This window comes from Marmota monax, unplaced genomic scaffold (genome assembly GCF_021218885.2).
Source record: "Marmota monax isolate L192 unplaced genomic scaffold, Marmota_monax_Labrador192_F-V1.1 WCK01_AAM20220418_F8-fsc01320, whole genome shotgun sequence".
NCBI lineage: Eukaryota > Metazoa > Chordata > Mammalia > Rodentia > Sciuridae > Marmota > Marmota monax.
Window position 1 is genome coordinate 1,883 of NW_026693865.1, and position 17,765 is coordinate 19,647.

At 33.4% G+C, this 17,765-nt stretch overlaps 1 protein-coding gene and 1 pseudogene across 1 annotated transcript; one reads left to right on the top strand and one right to left on the bottom strand.

Annotated features, from left to right (window-relative positions):
- Positions 1–225: 225 nt before the first annotated feature.
- LOC124105353 (olfactory receptor 5W2-like) lies at positions 226–1,157 on the top strand (annotated as a pseudogene).
- Positions 1,158–8,945: 7,788 nt separating this feature from the next.
- Positions 8,946–9,890, bottom strand: LOC124105355 (olfactory receptor 10AG1-like). The gene has a single exon (XM_046462495.1). The coding sequence runs from the start codon at positions 9,888–9,890 to the stop codon at positions 8,946–8,948; it is 945 nt and encodes a 314-aa protein (XP_046318451.1).
- Between the last annotated feature and the right edge of the window lie 7,875 nt (positions 9,891–17,765).

A 17,765-nucleotide genomic window follows, 5' to 3' on the forward strand; every position in this document is an offset into this window, starting at 1 on the left:
TAAATCAAAAATTTTCACCTGCTGTCTCATATTTATTATGAATATTGTCAAGCAGATGCAATTGTTTTTTAAAAAGTGACAAATAAATGGGTGTTTTTCTGAGACTAAAAAGAAAAATATCAGAAACAAACGGTGTTCTGCTATATAGGTACAGTCTGTATGTAAAGAATGAAACATGAATCTTTTTTTTTTAAATGATTTTCTCAAAAGTTTAGGCAAAGAAGAATGGACAGAGGAAATTGTTCCTCACAGACTGGATTTATTTTCATGGGAATTACTATTAACCCTGAGATGAAAAGCACTCTATTTGCTGTGTTTCTATTTATTTATCTCATTAATCTTCTGGCAAATCTTGGAATGATCTTCTTAGTTAGAATGGATCCCCAGCTTCATACACCAATGTACTTTTTCCTCAGCCACCTCTCTTTCTGTGACCTCTGCTATTCCACAGCAATTGGACCCAAGATGCTGGTGGACATATTTGCCAAGAACAAATCAATTTCCTTCATTGGCTGTGCTCTGCAGTTCTTGATCTTATGTACTTTGCTGATTCCGAGTGTCTGCTGCTGGCAGTGATGGCCTTTGATAGGTATAAGGCCATCAGCAACCCCTTGCTGTACACAGTCAACATGTCCAGTAGGGTTTGCTACTTGCTCATGGCTGGAGTTTACCTTGTGGGGCTGGGAGATGCTTTGATACACACAACATTAGCATTCCGCTTATGTTTCTGTGAGTCTAATGAGATTAATCATTTCTTCTGTGATGTCCCTCCTCTCCTGTTACTGTCTTGCTCTGACACACAGATCAACGAGTTAGCAATATTCACTATTTTTGGTTTCATTGAACTAAGTACCATTTCTGGAGTCCTGGTCTCTTATGGCTACATCATCTCATCAGTCTTAAAGATCCGCTCTGCTAATGGGAGGCTCAAAGCTTTCTCCACCTGTGCTTCCCACTTGACTACTGTTGCAGTTTTCCAGGGCACTATACTCTTCATGTATTTCCGGCCAAGTTCTTCCTACTCTCTAGATCAAGACAAAATGGCCTCACTGTTCTACACCCTCATCATTCCCATGTTGAACCCTTTGATTTATAGCCTACGCAACAAGGATGTGAAAGAGGCCCTGCAAAGAGTGAAAAAGAAAAGGTGGATTTAAGTAATCATAATATCTGTCCATGTGTGCATATTTAATGTGACAACTTTTTAATATATTGCATGATACACAGAATAATTTTTTCACATGGTTTATTGAATAAGTTTTGGCTAAAGTCTAATTATAAGAAAATGTTGCAGCTGTACAAACATGTTATGCTTGATTATTCATTTTGAATTAACATATTATATTCATCTCTGAAAAGATTATCCTCACATATTAATTTTCTCAAAGTTTTATTTGCTTGTACTTTTATTCATGCATTACTTCAATTATATTATAATTTAGCAAATGCATATTAACTGCCTTTTACATATTTTTGTGCCTTATGTTTTATTGTGAATTTATGAGTTTATATTAGTGAATATTAAATTCTAGTTAAATTAATTAATTAATACATTAATTTATTAACATGAATTAAATAAGTGACAATTGGCCTCAAAACAACCCTGGAATAAAAATAGATGATGAAAGCAAAATATCTAAATGCGGTGTGCAGAAAAAAGTCTCCCTTGGATGGCAAAGGACAGTTTCATGTTGAAAATAACTCAGAGAAAATAAATCTAGGCAGAGAGTTGAACAACTAGAGAAGTCTTCAGATGGACAATCATAACATTTAAAAAGCAAAAAAGTCCAACTTGATAAAGCTATAAAAAGGAATTAAAATGACCTTGGTAAAGAATATCTTGTAATGAAATTATCAAATTCATCCCCATCACTTCTTTCAAGATTTCATTTCCTTATTCCACACTGTCAGCCCCAGTCAAGTGATCATCTGTCCTCTACAAACATTCACTTCTTCAAAGCATTGTATAATGTGACCATGTTTCTTAAATTAATATTTCCAATATGAGATATTGGGTCTAAGGATTGAGCATTCCATCCAAGTTATTCCAAACACTTCTTCATGTCTGTATAAGCATGCAAATAGATAAACAAACAAATATTAAAATAAAAATGCCAAATAGCAAAGTAGTTGTGAGTACATAATAGATGTTTTCCCAGCTGGATGTTGGTCTTGATTTGGTCTCATTTTTTTTTTCTTTCTATACCCCTATTTCTCCTTTCTGGAAAGGAAATATCTATTTGGTTCCATTGTATATTAGATATATGCAATTTGCTTTTGATTTTCACTCTCATAACTAAGAGCTTACCTTGAGTCTCATGAGATTTTGGAGTTGTACTTTTGGGCAATGCTGCAACACTTAAGACTTTGGGACTCCTGGCAATTGATGAAATGCATTTTGCATTATGTGTCAGTCATGAGGTTTTGGGTCAGGGGTAAAATGTTATGATTTGGGTATGTGGTGTCCTCCAAAATCTCATGTTTGAGAAAATATGAGAAATTTCAGAGGTAAAATGATTATATTTTGGGAGCTATTGTCTAAATTCATGGATTAATCCATTAGTATGGATTAACTGGGTTTGGCTGAAGAAAGGAAGTCACTGGGGGCATGCCCATGAGGTTTATGTTTTATAGTTAGTGAGTGGACCTCTCTCTCTCTGCTTGTTGGTTGCCATGTACAAAGCTGCTTTCCTCTGCCACACCCTTCCACTATGATGTTCAGCTTTACCTGAGGCCCAGAGAGTTGAAACTCTCTGATAATGGAATGAAACTCTGAAATAGTGAGCCAAAATATACTTTTACTCTTCCAAATTGTTCTTGTCAGGACATTTGGTCACAGGGCTGCATTAGCTGATTAAAACATAAGCTAAGGTATTTGTGGTATTTATTATAGTCCCTCAAACACACTGAGGTTAACAGAAACATGGCCAAAGAACATTGTCTGAATTATACTAAAACATTAGCAAAACTGATTGACAGTGGATTGCCAATAATTTATAAAATGCAGATATTCCTCCACATTAACTCATCTCTTTCTCACATGTTCAGATTTCTTATAGCATCTACAGACTGCTTGGGGCTTCACAAATTCCCTTATTATTAGAGTCAGTGAGTAAGAACTAAAGAGAAGGAAAATTAAAATCCTGTACAAGGGTATTCCAAAAGAGTGAACTGATTTGATTAATTATGACTTTTTTAATTTACAAAGTGGAGTATCAATTATATATAATTAGTTTGGGGGAATTTGTGACAAGTAGAAACTTTGGCAGATGGTCATGACTCTTCTATCTCAAAATTATACAGTGCACATCATCAAATGCTATGATCCCTTTTATACTGTCTAGTTCATGCCTTGTTTTCTTCTACATCTGTTCAAATAAGATTTTCATTTCATATAAACCAATTACTGGCAGCAAGTCTTATTTCCTAAATAGAGTAGTACCAGTGATTGTGGAGAGAAAATTACTATCATAGTTATGTTTTCACATCTTGACTTTATTCTTCATCTTTGCTGCTGAAATTCCTAAATATACAATAGAGAAAGAAATGGGATATCTTGTATATGTACAACACAATATAATTCAATCAATTTATACATGAAATAGGGATTTAATCTCGATTACTTGCAATGTCCTTTCCAGATACAATATTCTATCTCTATGAATTATTGTTCTATTCTCACGAGAACCCATCACCAGTACTGAAATGATTTGAAAGAGATGAGTGACTTCTTATTTGTACAAAGTTTGTTTTAAATCTGTTTTAATCAACTTTGTGTTGCTGTGACCAAAAGACCAGACAAGAACATTTTGAAGGAGGAAATGTTTATTGTGGCTCCTGTTTTCATATATTTAGTTTATCGTCAGCCAACACCATAAATCTGGGACTATGGTGAGGTTGAACATCACTGTGGAATGGAGTGTCAGAAGAAAGCAATACTGAACATCACAGCCAGGAAGCAATGAAAGAGGTCTATAGACTGGGGACAAAATATAATCTGCCTAGGCTTGCCCCCAATAACCTCCTTCCACCAGCCACACCCTACTTGACTATTGGAAGTACCTAGTCAATCTATATCAGTGATTTAACACACTGATTAGCTTATACCTCTCATAATCTAGTCCTTTCATGTCTGAAAATTCTTGCCTGGTCTCTCACATGAGCTAGGAGGGACACCTCGTTTCCAAATCATAACAATGTCTCTCATTCTTTTGACTTGAACTAAGAGTCAAAAGAACAAAGGTGTCAGGTAGGTAGTGGTAGCATGAATATCATAAGGCCCTAAACTGGTCAACACAGGTCTTTTGACTGGTCTCTTATTCAAAATTGAAATTGCATAGACATGATATCATAGTGGATGCAGAACTTATTTTGTGCCAAAGTGCATAAAATAAATTGTGCAAGACTATGACTAATTTACAAAAGCCAAAGTGAAAACATTCAAAATATAAAAAATTGCTAAAAATGTGCAACAGTCTCTTGACAGTGGAGTGGGAATTGACATTTCATAACATGCATGACCATTTCTACTGTAGCTATATATACAAATGCCTCATTAGTTAGTTTCTTTTTTTAGATTCATACTCCACAGAATTACACTCAGAAATACTCCAATACATGCAAACATTTTCATTGTTGCTTTATTTGTAATAGCATACAATTGGAAACAACTCAATTTTTTAAAAAAATTATTATGTCAAGACAACAAGCTTTTCTTTAAAATGTCAGGTAGCATGTATGTTAGAGTTTGCAATCCTGAATTCTAAGTCAAAGCCACTGAGGTTTACCCTTCTGTCATATAAAGAGAAATATATTAAAAACTTCATTTTTATGTTTCAAAAAATGAATGTGCCATATTGTGCTGACCTTAGTTTCAATTTAATAAATAACATTATGATATGTTTTAGAGTGGAATGTTACACAGATATGAGAGCGAATGAATTACCTGCATAATAACCACATCAGGATATATCACCAAAATAATGTATGTAAAGTGGAAGAACCAAAAGAATAAATACATAAAATAGTGTAAAGACTATATGACTACAACACAGATAAAAAATAGAAAATTGATTGCCAATTCATGATGAATTGGCAGAGATTACAAGATGATAATGATTTCCTTTATTGAACAAGTTCTGGGTAAACCGAATTTATGAGAAAAAACAAAAACTCAATAGCAAAGCTTACAAATATCCCCATAAAAATGAACAATAGACCTAAGTAGATGTTTCTGAAAATAAGATGAATGCTCAATAGTATGTGACAAAATACTCAACCTCACTAATCATGTAAGAAATGCAAAGTAAAACATCACCTCACCTCAGTAGATATGATGGTGAGCAACAAGACAAAATAAATAATTGTTGGTGAGGATATGGAAGCAATGGAACATTTGCACACTATTGGCGAAATTGGAAATTTATGCAGACATTATGAAAATGTGTATGAGTCTTCCTTAAAAAATTAAAAATAGAGCTATCATGGGATCTAACAACCCCTTTTTTGAGTATATAATCAGAGGATATGAAATGATAGTATTAAAGGGTATGTGAATTCATGTGTTCATTGCAGTCCTATTCACAACAAATACAAACCACCTAAATGTCCATCAACTGACAATAATTTGAGTAACCACATTATTTTGCATATGTATAATGGACTACTAGTCAGCCATTTGTGACAAAGTGAATATATTAGGAGATCATTATGTTAAGTGAGATAAGCCAAGAGCTGAGCAAATACCAGATGATCTCACTCACATGTTCTGTCCTTAAAAAGTTGTTCTCACGAATATTTAGACTACATTGCTGGTTAGGAGTAGTGGGGAGAGTATAGGGTTGTGAGAGAAAGGGAAAGTTTTATCAATGGGTACTCAGTTACACTTACATGTGAGAAAGAGTTTCCTTGTGCTATAGCACATCATGGTGAATAAAGAGATAACAATCTTGTACTCCACATTTCAAAATCTAGAAAAAAAAAAAGAGACTTTGGAATTATTCCTGAAAAGAAAGGATAAAATCTTTTAGAAACAGATATATTTATCATGATGTAAAAAAGTACATAATTCATGTATATATCAAAACATTATAGGTACTACATTAATAAGTAAACTTTTGTGGTTTTATATGCCATTTAAAATTAACTAAAAACAAAATGTATTCATAAACCTATGTCATTTTTGGTGACTACACTCAACATGAAGCACAGCAGATCTCTTCAACTTAGACTTCCTCTAAGTCGTTTTGCCTGCTCTGATCATCATCTCTGCAATCTCTGCTCCCCAAGCACCTACGTCACCACCTCCATTCAACTCTCTGGTTCTCAGTTCGCATTTTTAAATTGCACTTATGAGTGCTATCATGATGTGTTTTTCCTTCTTTTCCTGACATGTCACCTACTCTAATGTCCTGCAAGTTCTTTCACATTGGCACAAATGACAGGATATGCCAGGTTCTATGTATCTATTCAGTTGTTGAGGTACAGTTAGGCTTATCCCATGCCCTCACTATTATAAAGCTTGCTGAAATGTGCATGGCGGTACAGGTACATCAACATATTGATTAATTTCCTTTGGACACATATCTAGTAGGTGATTGCTGCATGCTATGGTAGTTCTAATTTTAATCATCTGGGGAGCCACCATGTTCTTTTACATGATGACTGAATTAATTTATATTCTTTTTATATTTATATAAAAGTGTTCAAAGTTTAATTTTCTCCACATCTTGACCAATGCTTTTTTTTTTTTTCTTTCACCTTTTGGTGACATCATTCCACAAAAGTGAAGAGATATCACATTGTGCCTTTAATTTGTTTTTCTCTGGCAACTAACAACCTTGAGCACTTATCTCACCTAACTGTCCATTTTTATGCCTTCAGAAATGTGTGCTCATGTTTTACCAATTTTTAAATTAGATTCTTAGTTTTCATTCATAGAGCTTTTGAGTTCTCTGTATGCTTTGGATATTAATCCTTTATGGTTTGATAATACTCTTTGTCATTCTGTAGGTTGTTTATTCACTCTATTGATCACTTCATAGCTCTGAGTTGGAATTAATCTATTCTATAATTCTTTGAGGTGGCTTTATTTATTTTTAAATAAAGGTATCATCAGAGATGCATGGTTTTCCAAAAGCTAGGAGGCTATCCTGGGGAATCCATTCATGCTCAATGGTATTATTAAAGAATTCTGTTCTTTGAGGACATAAACTATGGTTTCTGATTTCTCAATGAATGTCAGTTAAATGCCACCGGTGGCTTCTCAAAGTCACCACTTGGGCATGTGATCCCACTCCTGGAAAGGCAGCAAAGACAAATTGGGTTCTTCTTATCCCTATATTTTCCTTCCTGTTTCATCATTGCATCTCTGAAATACACTGCTTTCTTCTTTCTATATTTTAGGGCTCATGTCATCAATTGTGTTACCTGGATAATTATAAGGAAAATAAAAAAGGAGACACAGAGACAAGATGCAGAGGCAGGAAAGATGGCTGTTTTTCCAAGTGGCCACCTTTATTTAAACCAATAGGTTACATTAGGTCATTGGTACCATAACTACATTATTGTTTATTGTTTCAGTAAGGTTACTTATTCTACAGTTACATTCTATAGTTACAAAATGCAAAGTTAGTAGTTTGTGCAGCTCTCAAGAAAGTCCATTGCCTCAAGTGACTCTGAACATAAGAAGTTACTGTGGGCAGGTCCAGGAGCAGCAGGCTTGGTGAAACATTGTAGTTATCTGGCAAGCAAGTTCCTTTATCCCAGGAGCTGTATGCCTGAGATCAATGACAAGCCCCTCAGAGCCTCTTCATGCAGGGCATTGCAACAGCAGCTCGACAATGCACATATATTAGTCATCTTACTGGTTCTAAGAGAAATTGCAGAGCATCCTAAGCATGGAAAACAGGGTGCCTGTTATTCCATAGGAGTTTGCTCACCAAAGGAATGCTTCCCTCTATATTTCAACGATCAGAATCCCTACACATAATCTTCTAGTCTCATACCTGATACCTGGTGTGCCTGTGCAAAGTTTTATTTATTATATAATTATTGAATTCACAAGTTACATGAATTAGGACCAGGTGATATCTGGGGGACCATTAGTCTATCACAATGTCTCATTGAAATGGAATGATTACTACTTTAAATGCTTTATTTGATCATATCTTTAAATGTTAAAATCATTAACTAATGTATCATATGATATTGCATTCCAGGCAGTCATGGCTTACCTAGGACTAAATTCTAAAGAGTTCATAGTAATCAATGACTTTATATGTTTAGTAGAGTAAATAACTTACCAGGCAAGAGAGTTGAATTTTAAGTACTTGCATAAGTTTTAAGGAAGAAATTAAATATGCATAAGCCTCCCTTTTGATATTGTCTCTGGAGTAATTCTATGCTGACAGACAGTGAGTTAAATATGCTAACAGTATTTAGCAATGCTACAAAATCTCTAGAGTTTGCCAAGAGTTTGAGGTAGGGAACAGCAGTATGCACTTATATTTTCACTCATTTAATCACTCACTCAATAAATATATGATATTCAACCAAAATTGGCAAGTCTATGTATTAAGTATCAAAGGAGAAAACTAACAACTATAGCTGTAAATACATACAAATTATTTAGGTAAATGATGTGCAAGTTTATTTCTGTTGCAAGTCATAGTATTGGATTCTGTACATTATTCAAGGGATATATAATGTACATTGCAATTTTATTGATGAGAACATACTTTCCCTTAGATATGTAATAATGAAAATAAATTGTTTTGCCTAAGATACATCCAAGCTGAGTAAATTTCAGGCTAGTGTTCTGAAGTAAAACAAATAGATATTAATATGGAAGTGATTAGCATCTCAAGGGGAAATGTAAGATCTGAAATATTTCTCTGATAACCGTGGGACCAGCAATGCAAACATTCATACACAAATATGTGATACTATGTTTTAAGCATGAATCTTTTCAGAGCAGCAATCACATCCCTATTCCTAAGGCTGTATATCATGGGATTAAACATAGGAGTCACTATGGTGTATAAAAGAGAGAGCACTTTGTCAGTTCCTGCAGAATGGTTGGATTTGGGCCTAAGGTAGGTAATGGAAGCTGATCCAAAAAATAAAATCACAACCAGCAGGTGGGAGGAGCAAGTGGAGAATGCCTTAGCCCTTCCTTGGGCTGTTGGCAACCTCAGAATCGTGAGTCCAATTTTGCTATAAGAGGCAAGTATTAACATAAAAGGGACTACAGCAAATAACACAGCTACTATATAGACAGACACCTCATGCACAAAAGTTTCCCCACAGGCTAGCTTGAGAATGGGGGGTATGTCACAGAAGAAGTGGTTGATTCGGTTAGAATGACAGAAATGCAGAGAGAATATTTGCCATGTTTGTCCTATCTGGACTGGCATTCCCCCAAGCCAGGAGCCAGCTGCCAGTTGATGGCACTTCTTTGGGTTCATGACTAGAGGATAGTGCAGAGGGTTACGGATGGCCACATAACGGTCGTAAGACATCACAGCCAGGAGGAAACATTCTGTTGCTCCAAACATAAGGAAAAAATACATTTGTGTGGCACAGCTCAGTAGGGAGATGCTCCTATCCTGAGTCCAAAGGCTGACCAGAATCCTCGGGAGAGTGACTGAAACATAACAGATTTCCAGTGAAGAAAAATGTCCCAGGAAAAAGTACATGGGTTTGTGCAGTGCAGGGTCCAGCCTGGTTATTATGATTATGAGGAAGTTCCCAATGAGGATAACTATGTAAATGATGGAGAACACCCCAGATAGGAAACCTTGGATATTTGGAAATTCAGAAAATCCCAGCAAGACGAACCGTACCACTGTGGAGACATTGTCTTCTACTACTATCTCTTCATGCTTCATCTATGGGGAAGAGTCAATCAGAAGTAGAAAATTAACTACATTTTCCTTTTGTTTTCTTATGTGTACACTGAAGATGGCCTGATTTCAAATTTCCCACTTACCTTTAAGATAAAGACCTATGTCTTCTATTTGGTCTGAAATTGTCATAAATATTTTTTAAAAAATATTCCTAAGCATATCTACATGAAAGTTGTATTTTTGTTTCTGCTGAAGGTTATTACACATTTTTTTTTCTGTTTCTGTGATGAGGCATGTCACATTAATTCTCATTTGAACAGTCTAGGTCTAAGTGGAGCAAAAATTCTACTCTTCCTGTTTATATTTTTCTGCTCTCCCAACATTGTTTTGTGTACAATAATCAACTCAAAATTACCTTAAATTTATGAGAATATGTTCTTTAAGACATTTCTAATAAATTTAGGGAAGAGTGCATTGAATCTTTGAAATTGTTTTTTGTATTTTCCCAAGATCAATTTAGCTTTTATATTCTGTAAAATATATTAAAAAATAATGATTAACTGTCTATGAACTACAATGCAATACTATTTAATCTTTAAAATTGTATATTCATTTAACTATAAGTTTATGAATCAGAAGTCACAGATTTTGTTCATATTTTCTAGTACAATTGACATTCAGAAGGATACTGAGGATCTCAAGAAGGAGGAGGGACACTTAACATGATTTTCCTATAGAAGGAAGCTCAATAGTCAAGAAACAATTCATTTACATCTGCAGTAGGAAACAGGTAATAGCTACATTATGCACCTCTTTATTCTGAATGCAGATCTATGCATATATAAGACATTTAGCACATCTCTCCTCCTGGACATTTTCCTAGATCACTCATATCCTCAGGAATGACTGCTATTCTCTGAGTTAATTTGCTCCATTCAGTCTCTTCCCTTACTTTTATGTGTGTGTTCATGCATGTGTGTGTTTGTATGCTATTATTTGTTTACATTATGAATGAATTCCTTTTATTTCTAGACCTATGAAACATATCATATTTGATACTATAAACACTATTTTATATGTGGTAGAGTATCTTTTTCCAAAAATTTTCATTGGCTGTATTTTTGGATTAATTACAAATGAGTCAAATAATTGAATTAATGACAAAGATTTAAGTACAGATTCCTGGATTTCTGAGTTTCTAAGCATGCCGTGTGTGTGTGTTTGTGTGTGTGTGTGTGTATAAATGTGTTTGTACTTGTGGTGGGTATGTGGGAATTATTATATCTCATTCACTCTTTCAGAAGAAGTTTATCATCTCATTATTTGCTAAATAATTTCCATATAAGTAATAAATAATTTAAATACAAAAATGTATTAAGGTTGTATACCTCTAATCTTATTCTATGACTGTTAAGTTTGCATGGGTGTCAAGATTTCAGCTTCAAAAACAGTTGCAAATGGGGAAAGATCAACAGTCCATGCTGAACTTGGTCATCCTGTGCATTTTTGTAACAGAACATGGCAAAGTTACATAAGAATTTCTTGCTACATCTACAATATTCTACCAAATATTGGAGTCTTAAAGGTATTTCAAACTTCTTCAATAACTATAAAATCACTCTAAATGAGAATTTGATATTTCAATGTTAGAGGTGTAACTGAGACTTTACAATGACACAAACTATCTTATAAGATAGAGGTGACTCTACTGTGATTATAAGGATATGAAACACTACCATAGGTTATTTTATGTTCCAACATAAAAAATTATAAACTCTTATTCTTGTATCTAACTAAGCTGAGAACTTAATACATGGGCACTTGTAAAAGCCATTGATTGAATCAAAAATTTACTGTGCCTATCATATATTTTGACCATATTTGATTATCAGACCCTAGCCTTTAGAAATTGCCAACTTCTTCCATCTGTTTCCTATACCATCTCACTTATTTTTCATGCTTTTTGCCCATTGTAATCTCCTTTTTGTAATCATTTCCCTCTAACCAAGTAGGAGGGTACCTTTATAAAGGAAATTACAATCAAGCTTTCAAAGTGTAATGAGGAACAAAAAAAACTGTGAACACAACTTGTGCTCTACCTATATCTACTGAAATGAAACCTTTCTTTTCCATTTCTTTTCTTTTTCAGAGGTGAGAGTCTAAAATTTCATTTGTAAAGTGAACCAGCAATTTTATGAATATTTAATGTAATTCTCTATGTCTAAATACATATAAAGGAACGAATATTATAATCCCTCCTACTTAGAGGGCTGAGGCGAGAGGTTGAATATTTTGAGATCAGTGTGGAAAAATTAGCAACATCTTATCTCAAAATAGAAAGGAATAAAGCCCTGGGTGTTTAGCTCAGTAGCTGAGAACCCCTGGATTCAAGACTCAATACCTAAAAGTAGAGAAATGATATAATTACTTACAATTATTCAAATTGTTCTTAAATTCTAGACACAATTGGGCATACCAAATTTATTCAAGTCACCCAATATTCTTGCTTATTTCTCAGACTTTGGGAAATCTTTAGAAATTTCTATTTATACTGGTAAGTGAGAAAGTGATTAGTAATTCAGTTAGACATAGCTACCTTTTTGTTGTTGTTGTTGTTGTTGTTGTTTCATATACTTCTTGTTTATTTAACTGTTATCCCCCTTTTATCAATGAAACAATTATTTCATTTTGTGTAAATATTGTGCAATTATTCAGAGCTTCTCTCATACGTATTATATTTATAATAAGTTAATGGAACCACTTTAAAACTAAGAAATAAAAGATACAAGGGTACAGAAGTCAGAAAGATGTCCTTCTAACAGAAATCACTAAATATAGATAGATAGATAGATAGATAGATAGATAGATAGATAGATAGATAGATATAGATATAAACATGCTAACATTTCTCTAGCAGTTTTAGATTCATTTTTCATGAATTTGACCTTAAAAAACAGGAAACTTTTTTATAGTACTAGGATGCCATTTTAATACTCTGTATTAAATATTTTGTTCACCTGTATATATAATTAGGTTTGCAACAGATAAGATGTCTAGATTTTTTTGATTTAAATAGTTAAATACATGCTTATCACGTAATTATTTGGCAAATATTAGCACATAAGAAGATGATGATAATATTTTAATGCTGCCTCTTTTTATTGAAAACGATTTTTCATTTTGCTCTCAGTTCACCTAAAAATGGCAAAAGTCATAAGAATACAAATGTAATCTGAAAGAATATCTTGGAATTGAAAAAGTAACCAAAGTAAACAAAGGATTCCTTTTAAATTTTAAATATTACTGCTCATGTTCTTAAAGATAAAAGTAGACAATAAAAAACATTCTGCATTTGTCAAACTTCTCTGTGCTTATCTATTTCAGAATTAGGTTAATCATAATTCTTACCCCTTTAATGATTGGTAAAATACACAAAATAATAAAGAAGTGTGTCCTTTTTATATTTTAGGAATTTATCTTCATTTGTAACAGAGGGTAAGCCTTGCCTTATATATATTCTACTCTTAGGAAGAAAAAAATGCAGTGCTCCTGAGGTAGAAAATATTGTCTGTCCTGGGGATAAGTATTTTCCCAGGTAACTTACTAATTGAGGAAAGCATTTTCATTTTATTCAAGGAGTTTAACATAACATACTAATACATGCCTGGCTATACGACCCCTTCTATTCTCAGTCTCTCTACCTTTCTGTGCTTGTTAATAAATACAAACATTGAAAAAACTACAATTTATAACTGCATAGCAGTTGTGATACAAATGAATATATTCTATCAATATTCAGGACATCAAATAGAAAAAAGTTTGTGTCATTAAAAGTTCTCAAGAGGTTCAAGTCTCTTCAGATGTTCCCATTATCTTCAACATTATTCTGCCACCTATCAGTCTACATTGGTGGGTTCAATCTCGTCATCCTCCATTTAGAAAGAAGGAGAAGTGGAATAAAGACTAATATTCACTTTTCCTTTTCAGGTGCACAAACTGGAAAAGTCACGCAGACTTTCCAGAAATAATGCCCAATATAAAATTTAGTGACAGCACTATAGAAACCCGGTCAGGAAGCTATAAAATATAACTTCTAACTAGATGGCCATGTAACCAACTATGGTTCCATATTTTATCATTAATTTCCTTCACTTGTCGAAATTTAGAATGTTAAGAAGTTATTGCTTGATTTGTGATTCAAGGAGCTCCTCAAATTGAGTGTAAATTAATAAGATAGGTTTCTATAAGTTGCCCAATCATCCACACAAGCACACTTAGACACACTCACAGGTTCAAGGGAGACAATATAAGATGCAGCCACAGGAACCTGGAATGTATGTCAACAAATATAATAAATAATGATTATATAAATGGAAAATATACTTTAGAACTATGGCTTCCTAATTTCCAAACTTTGAAAACTATGATTATTTAAGGGTTACATATGTACTTACCTATTTTGAGTGATATTATTTGGGATTAATTTAATTTTAGCATTAAAATATACATGAAATATTATTTTTTTGTTGTTTTAAATTTAATTTGACTCTTGTACATTGTTTAATTAGGCCATGTCTTTCTCAGTTAGGGAGGTCTTCATATATTTTATGTATGTTTCCTTTGAGAGATATGTGCTTTGCCAATATTTTCAGGAGACTGTAGCCTATATTTTGCAGTTTCTTAACAATGTTAACACAAAACAAAATATTTAATATTGGTAAAGTATGATTTATAAAGATTTTTCTTTCAGGTTTGTGGTTTGGCTAACATTTATTGATAAATGCCTATACATGGTCACACATATTTTTTTCATACATGTTCTTCCAATAACTATGTATTTTAAACATTCTATAGCTAAGTAAATAATAAGTCAAGAATTTCTTAAAACAAGAAATTTAGTTTTAGGGTTTTCTGCATAGAAGTCCATTTTTTTAGTGAAAAGTCTTTTCATCCTCAAAAAACTATGTACAACTATGTTACACTAATGAAATGTTTATGAAAATTAAGCCAAACTAAATAAGAATAGTAAAAAATTCACTGTATTTTGCACAAGACAGTTCCCATTACCACTCTCAATTACATGGAACTGAAGATCTACCGGGACACTAATTACCAGATAGGTTAGCGGCTGTCTAATTTTTATAGGAGAACGTTCTTGTGACTTCAAGCAGCATATTGGAACAAAATTTCCAGAATTATTATAAATGGTGTCAACATCAGAAGCAAGTCATTGTGGGGATGGGGTCAAGATTATAGCTATGCTGGGATGTCCATAGACTTTGGGACAGATTAGCCAACAATTTAACAGAAGTTTATGTCAGAGTCTGTAAACAAGTCAGGATGGCTCCTGGCATTTTGCCAGAGAAATGTTAGAGTCTGTAAAAACAAGTCTGGATGGTGCCTGGCAAAATGCCAGAGGGAGTGTTTTGTGAAGTAACACCAGCGAGCCATTAAGTGTGGAGATTCCTTATTGGTTGACTGATGTATCTAGTTTATGCTAATTAGATAAGCTGTGTGGAATGTATAAATACTGCTCCTGTCCTGCAATAAACAGCTCCTACTCATGCTGTATCAATGTACACAAGTTGTTCGTCACCCCCCGGTTATTTTGCTGCAGCCGGACTGTGGCAAGTTTCTGAAGAATGATAAAATGAAAATGGATACAGTTGAAATTCTAATTATTATAGTGATCTGAATGAGTGGACGCAAGTGTAAGGCCACACACACTCAAGGTTATCCCAAGAGAGATTCTGGTAAATGTGACCATGTAAATGCAGAGAATAAAATGCATCAAACACTTGCAAAGTTCATGAAATTTTAATACATTTTCTAAGTTTCCAAGCCAGCCATAAATTCATCAACAAACAAATGTTGGATGTCTTCCTACCTACAATAAATATCATTGGCTGGTCTCCAAGCTATACTGACCAATGAGGTATACTTAGGAATTCAGACATTGGAATATAACTACTACTACTACCACTACTACTACTACTACTACTACTACTACTACTAATGATAATAATAATAACAACCAGATTTTATAATAATAATAACAACAACAACAACAACAATGTAAACTAATTCCACAAAATTAGTTCAGGCAAGAGAATAAACAAAAGGCAAAAACACCCCCTCCTAAATGCTACTAGAATCTGAAGTTGCTGAAGAATATTAGATCAGTTGTTCAGTTTTCACCAGACTTTATGAGATATGCAATGAAAGAAGAAAGTATGACCTATATACAGAATCATAGTTAATAACATTGAAAAAAATCACAGTTTGCTGCTAGGAGACCTGCACTATGAGAAATATTAAGTAAAGTCTTTGAGTTGAAAGGAAGTGATACCATACATCAAATCACAATTTAAAAAATAAAAAAAACAAAGAGAGCCATTATGAAGCAAATTATACCAGTAATTATAAGGCAAAGTGTTTGCATAATTTTTTTGTTTCCCCTTTAAATAATTTTAAATAATCATTTAAAATTGTGATATTGTATATATTACAACTGATTTTTAAAGATTAAAATCACTATTAAAGATAATATAAACATTTTATAGGAAAAAATTATCTTAAGACAAATAAACTTCTAAAATGACATCATAGCCCAAATTATGTGCATTAATATGAAATAAAATATCTACATAGACTTCTAATGAGTAATTAAATCGATAATTAATAAATCTATACACAAAAAGTCAATATGAGAGGGTTTCACTATTTTTCTTCTTTCAGTTTTTGTGTCATAAATTTTAATGCTCTTATTACTGCATTATATTCATATGTAATAGTTGAGTTTATTTTGACATATTCATGGTAGTATGGATTTAAATCCCATCCATTGCAGTTCCTAGTGCCTCTTTATTCCCTCCCCTCCCCCTTTCTGTATTAGGCTTCCTCTAATCTATTGTTCTCCATTCTATATATTTTTAATTTACATAAATGTGGAAACTTAGAAAGATAATCAAAACAAAAAAATAATAAACTGTTTTTATGAAGCTCAATAACATGTGTGTATGATAAATGATCGATAAAAATAGAAAAATCATAAATAGTAGATATGAGGATCAAAAGGAAATTTTACATTAAAACTCATAGACATTATTGAAGTACTAATAAAAATACTCCTAATGACTTTAAAACTATGAATATGGCAAGTAGATGAAAATCATTCCTAAAATCCATAAAATGCTATTCTTCCTCAAGATTAAATGGATAATGTGCATAGTCCACCTAACTAGCAGGGAAGTTGAATTTTTATTTAAAAGGCCTGAGTATCAAATGGAAGTGATGTATATAGGAGTTCAACAGGTCCAGATGACACAAGTAATTTACATGAGAAAAAGGTCCAGATTCTTAGGGTCCTTTCTCTTGCTACATTATTTACTCTCCAATTCTACATTAATGACCTCATGAAAGCTGATTTGCAAAAGAAATTATGGGTCTGGTTTACTTGGTTCTGTGTGGCATTCAGAAATCACGCTAAAGTTGACCTCAGCAACCGTGTAGCCACTTTCTGGAATATCTTTGAGGGTGATTGGTGAGAGGATGTATTCCCAGGGAGAAGAACTCTGAGCAGAACTTCTGATTGTTCATTTAGCTTCAAAGAAGAAATGGCCAGATGTGTAATTGTGTACCCATCCGTGGGCTTAAGGTAATAGTTTGAGAGAACAGTGAGGGATTTTTAAGTAGTAAAATTGAAAAATGATAATTAAGAGTTCTTTAGAAAAGATACAATAAATAGACTTTTCTTAATGATCAAAAAAAGTGAAGATATTTGTGAACCATGTGAATGTTTATCAAAGGTTGACTGACCTCAATTGAGGAAGTTTTGGATATTCAAATGGGTAGAAAAATCCCTTCTGTGGTTACCACCCAGGCTCTGTCCCCACTATTAGCATTGTCCACTGGCTC

Bases quoted from the DNA above. Each gene is read 5' to 3' on its own strand.
- LOC124105355 (XM_046462495.1), bottom strand. From the start codon at position 9,890: ATGAAGCATGAAGAGATAGTAGTAGAAGACAATGTCTCCACAGTGGTA.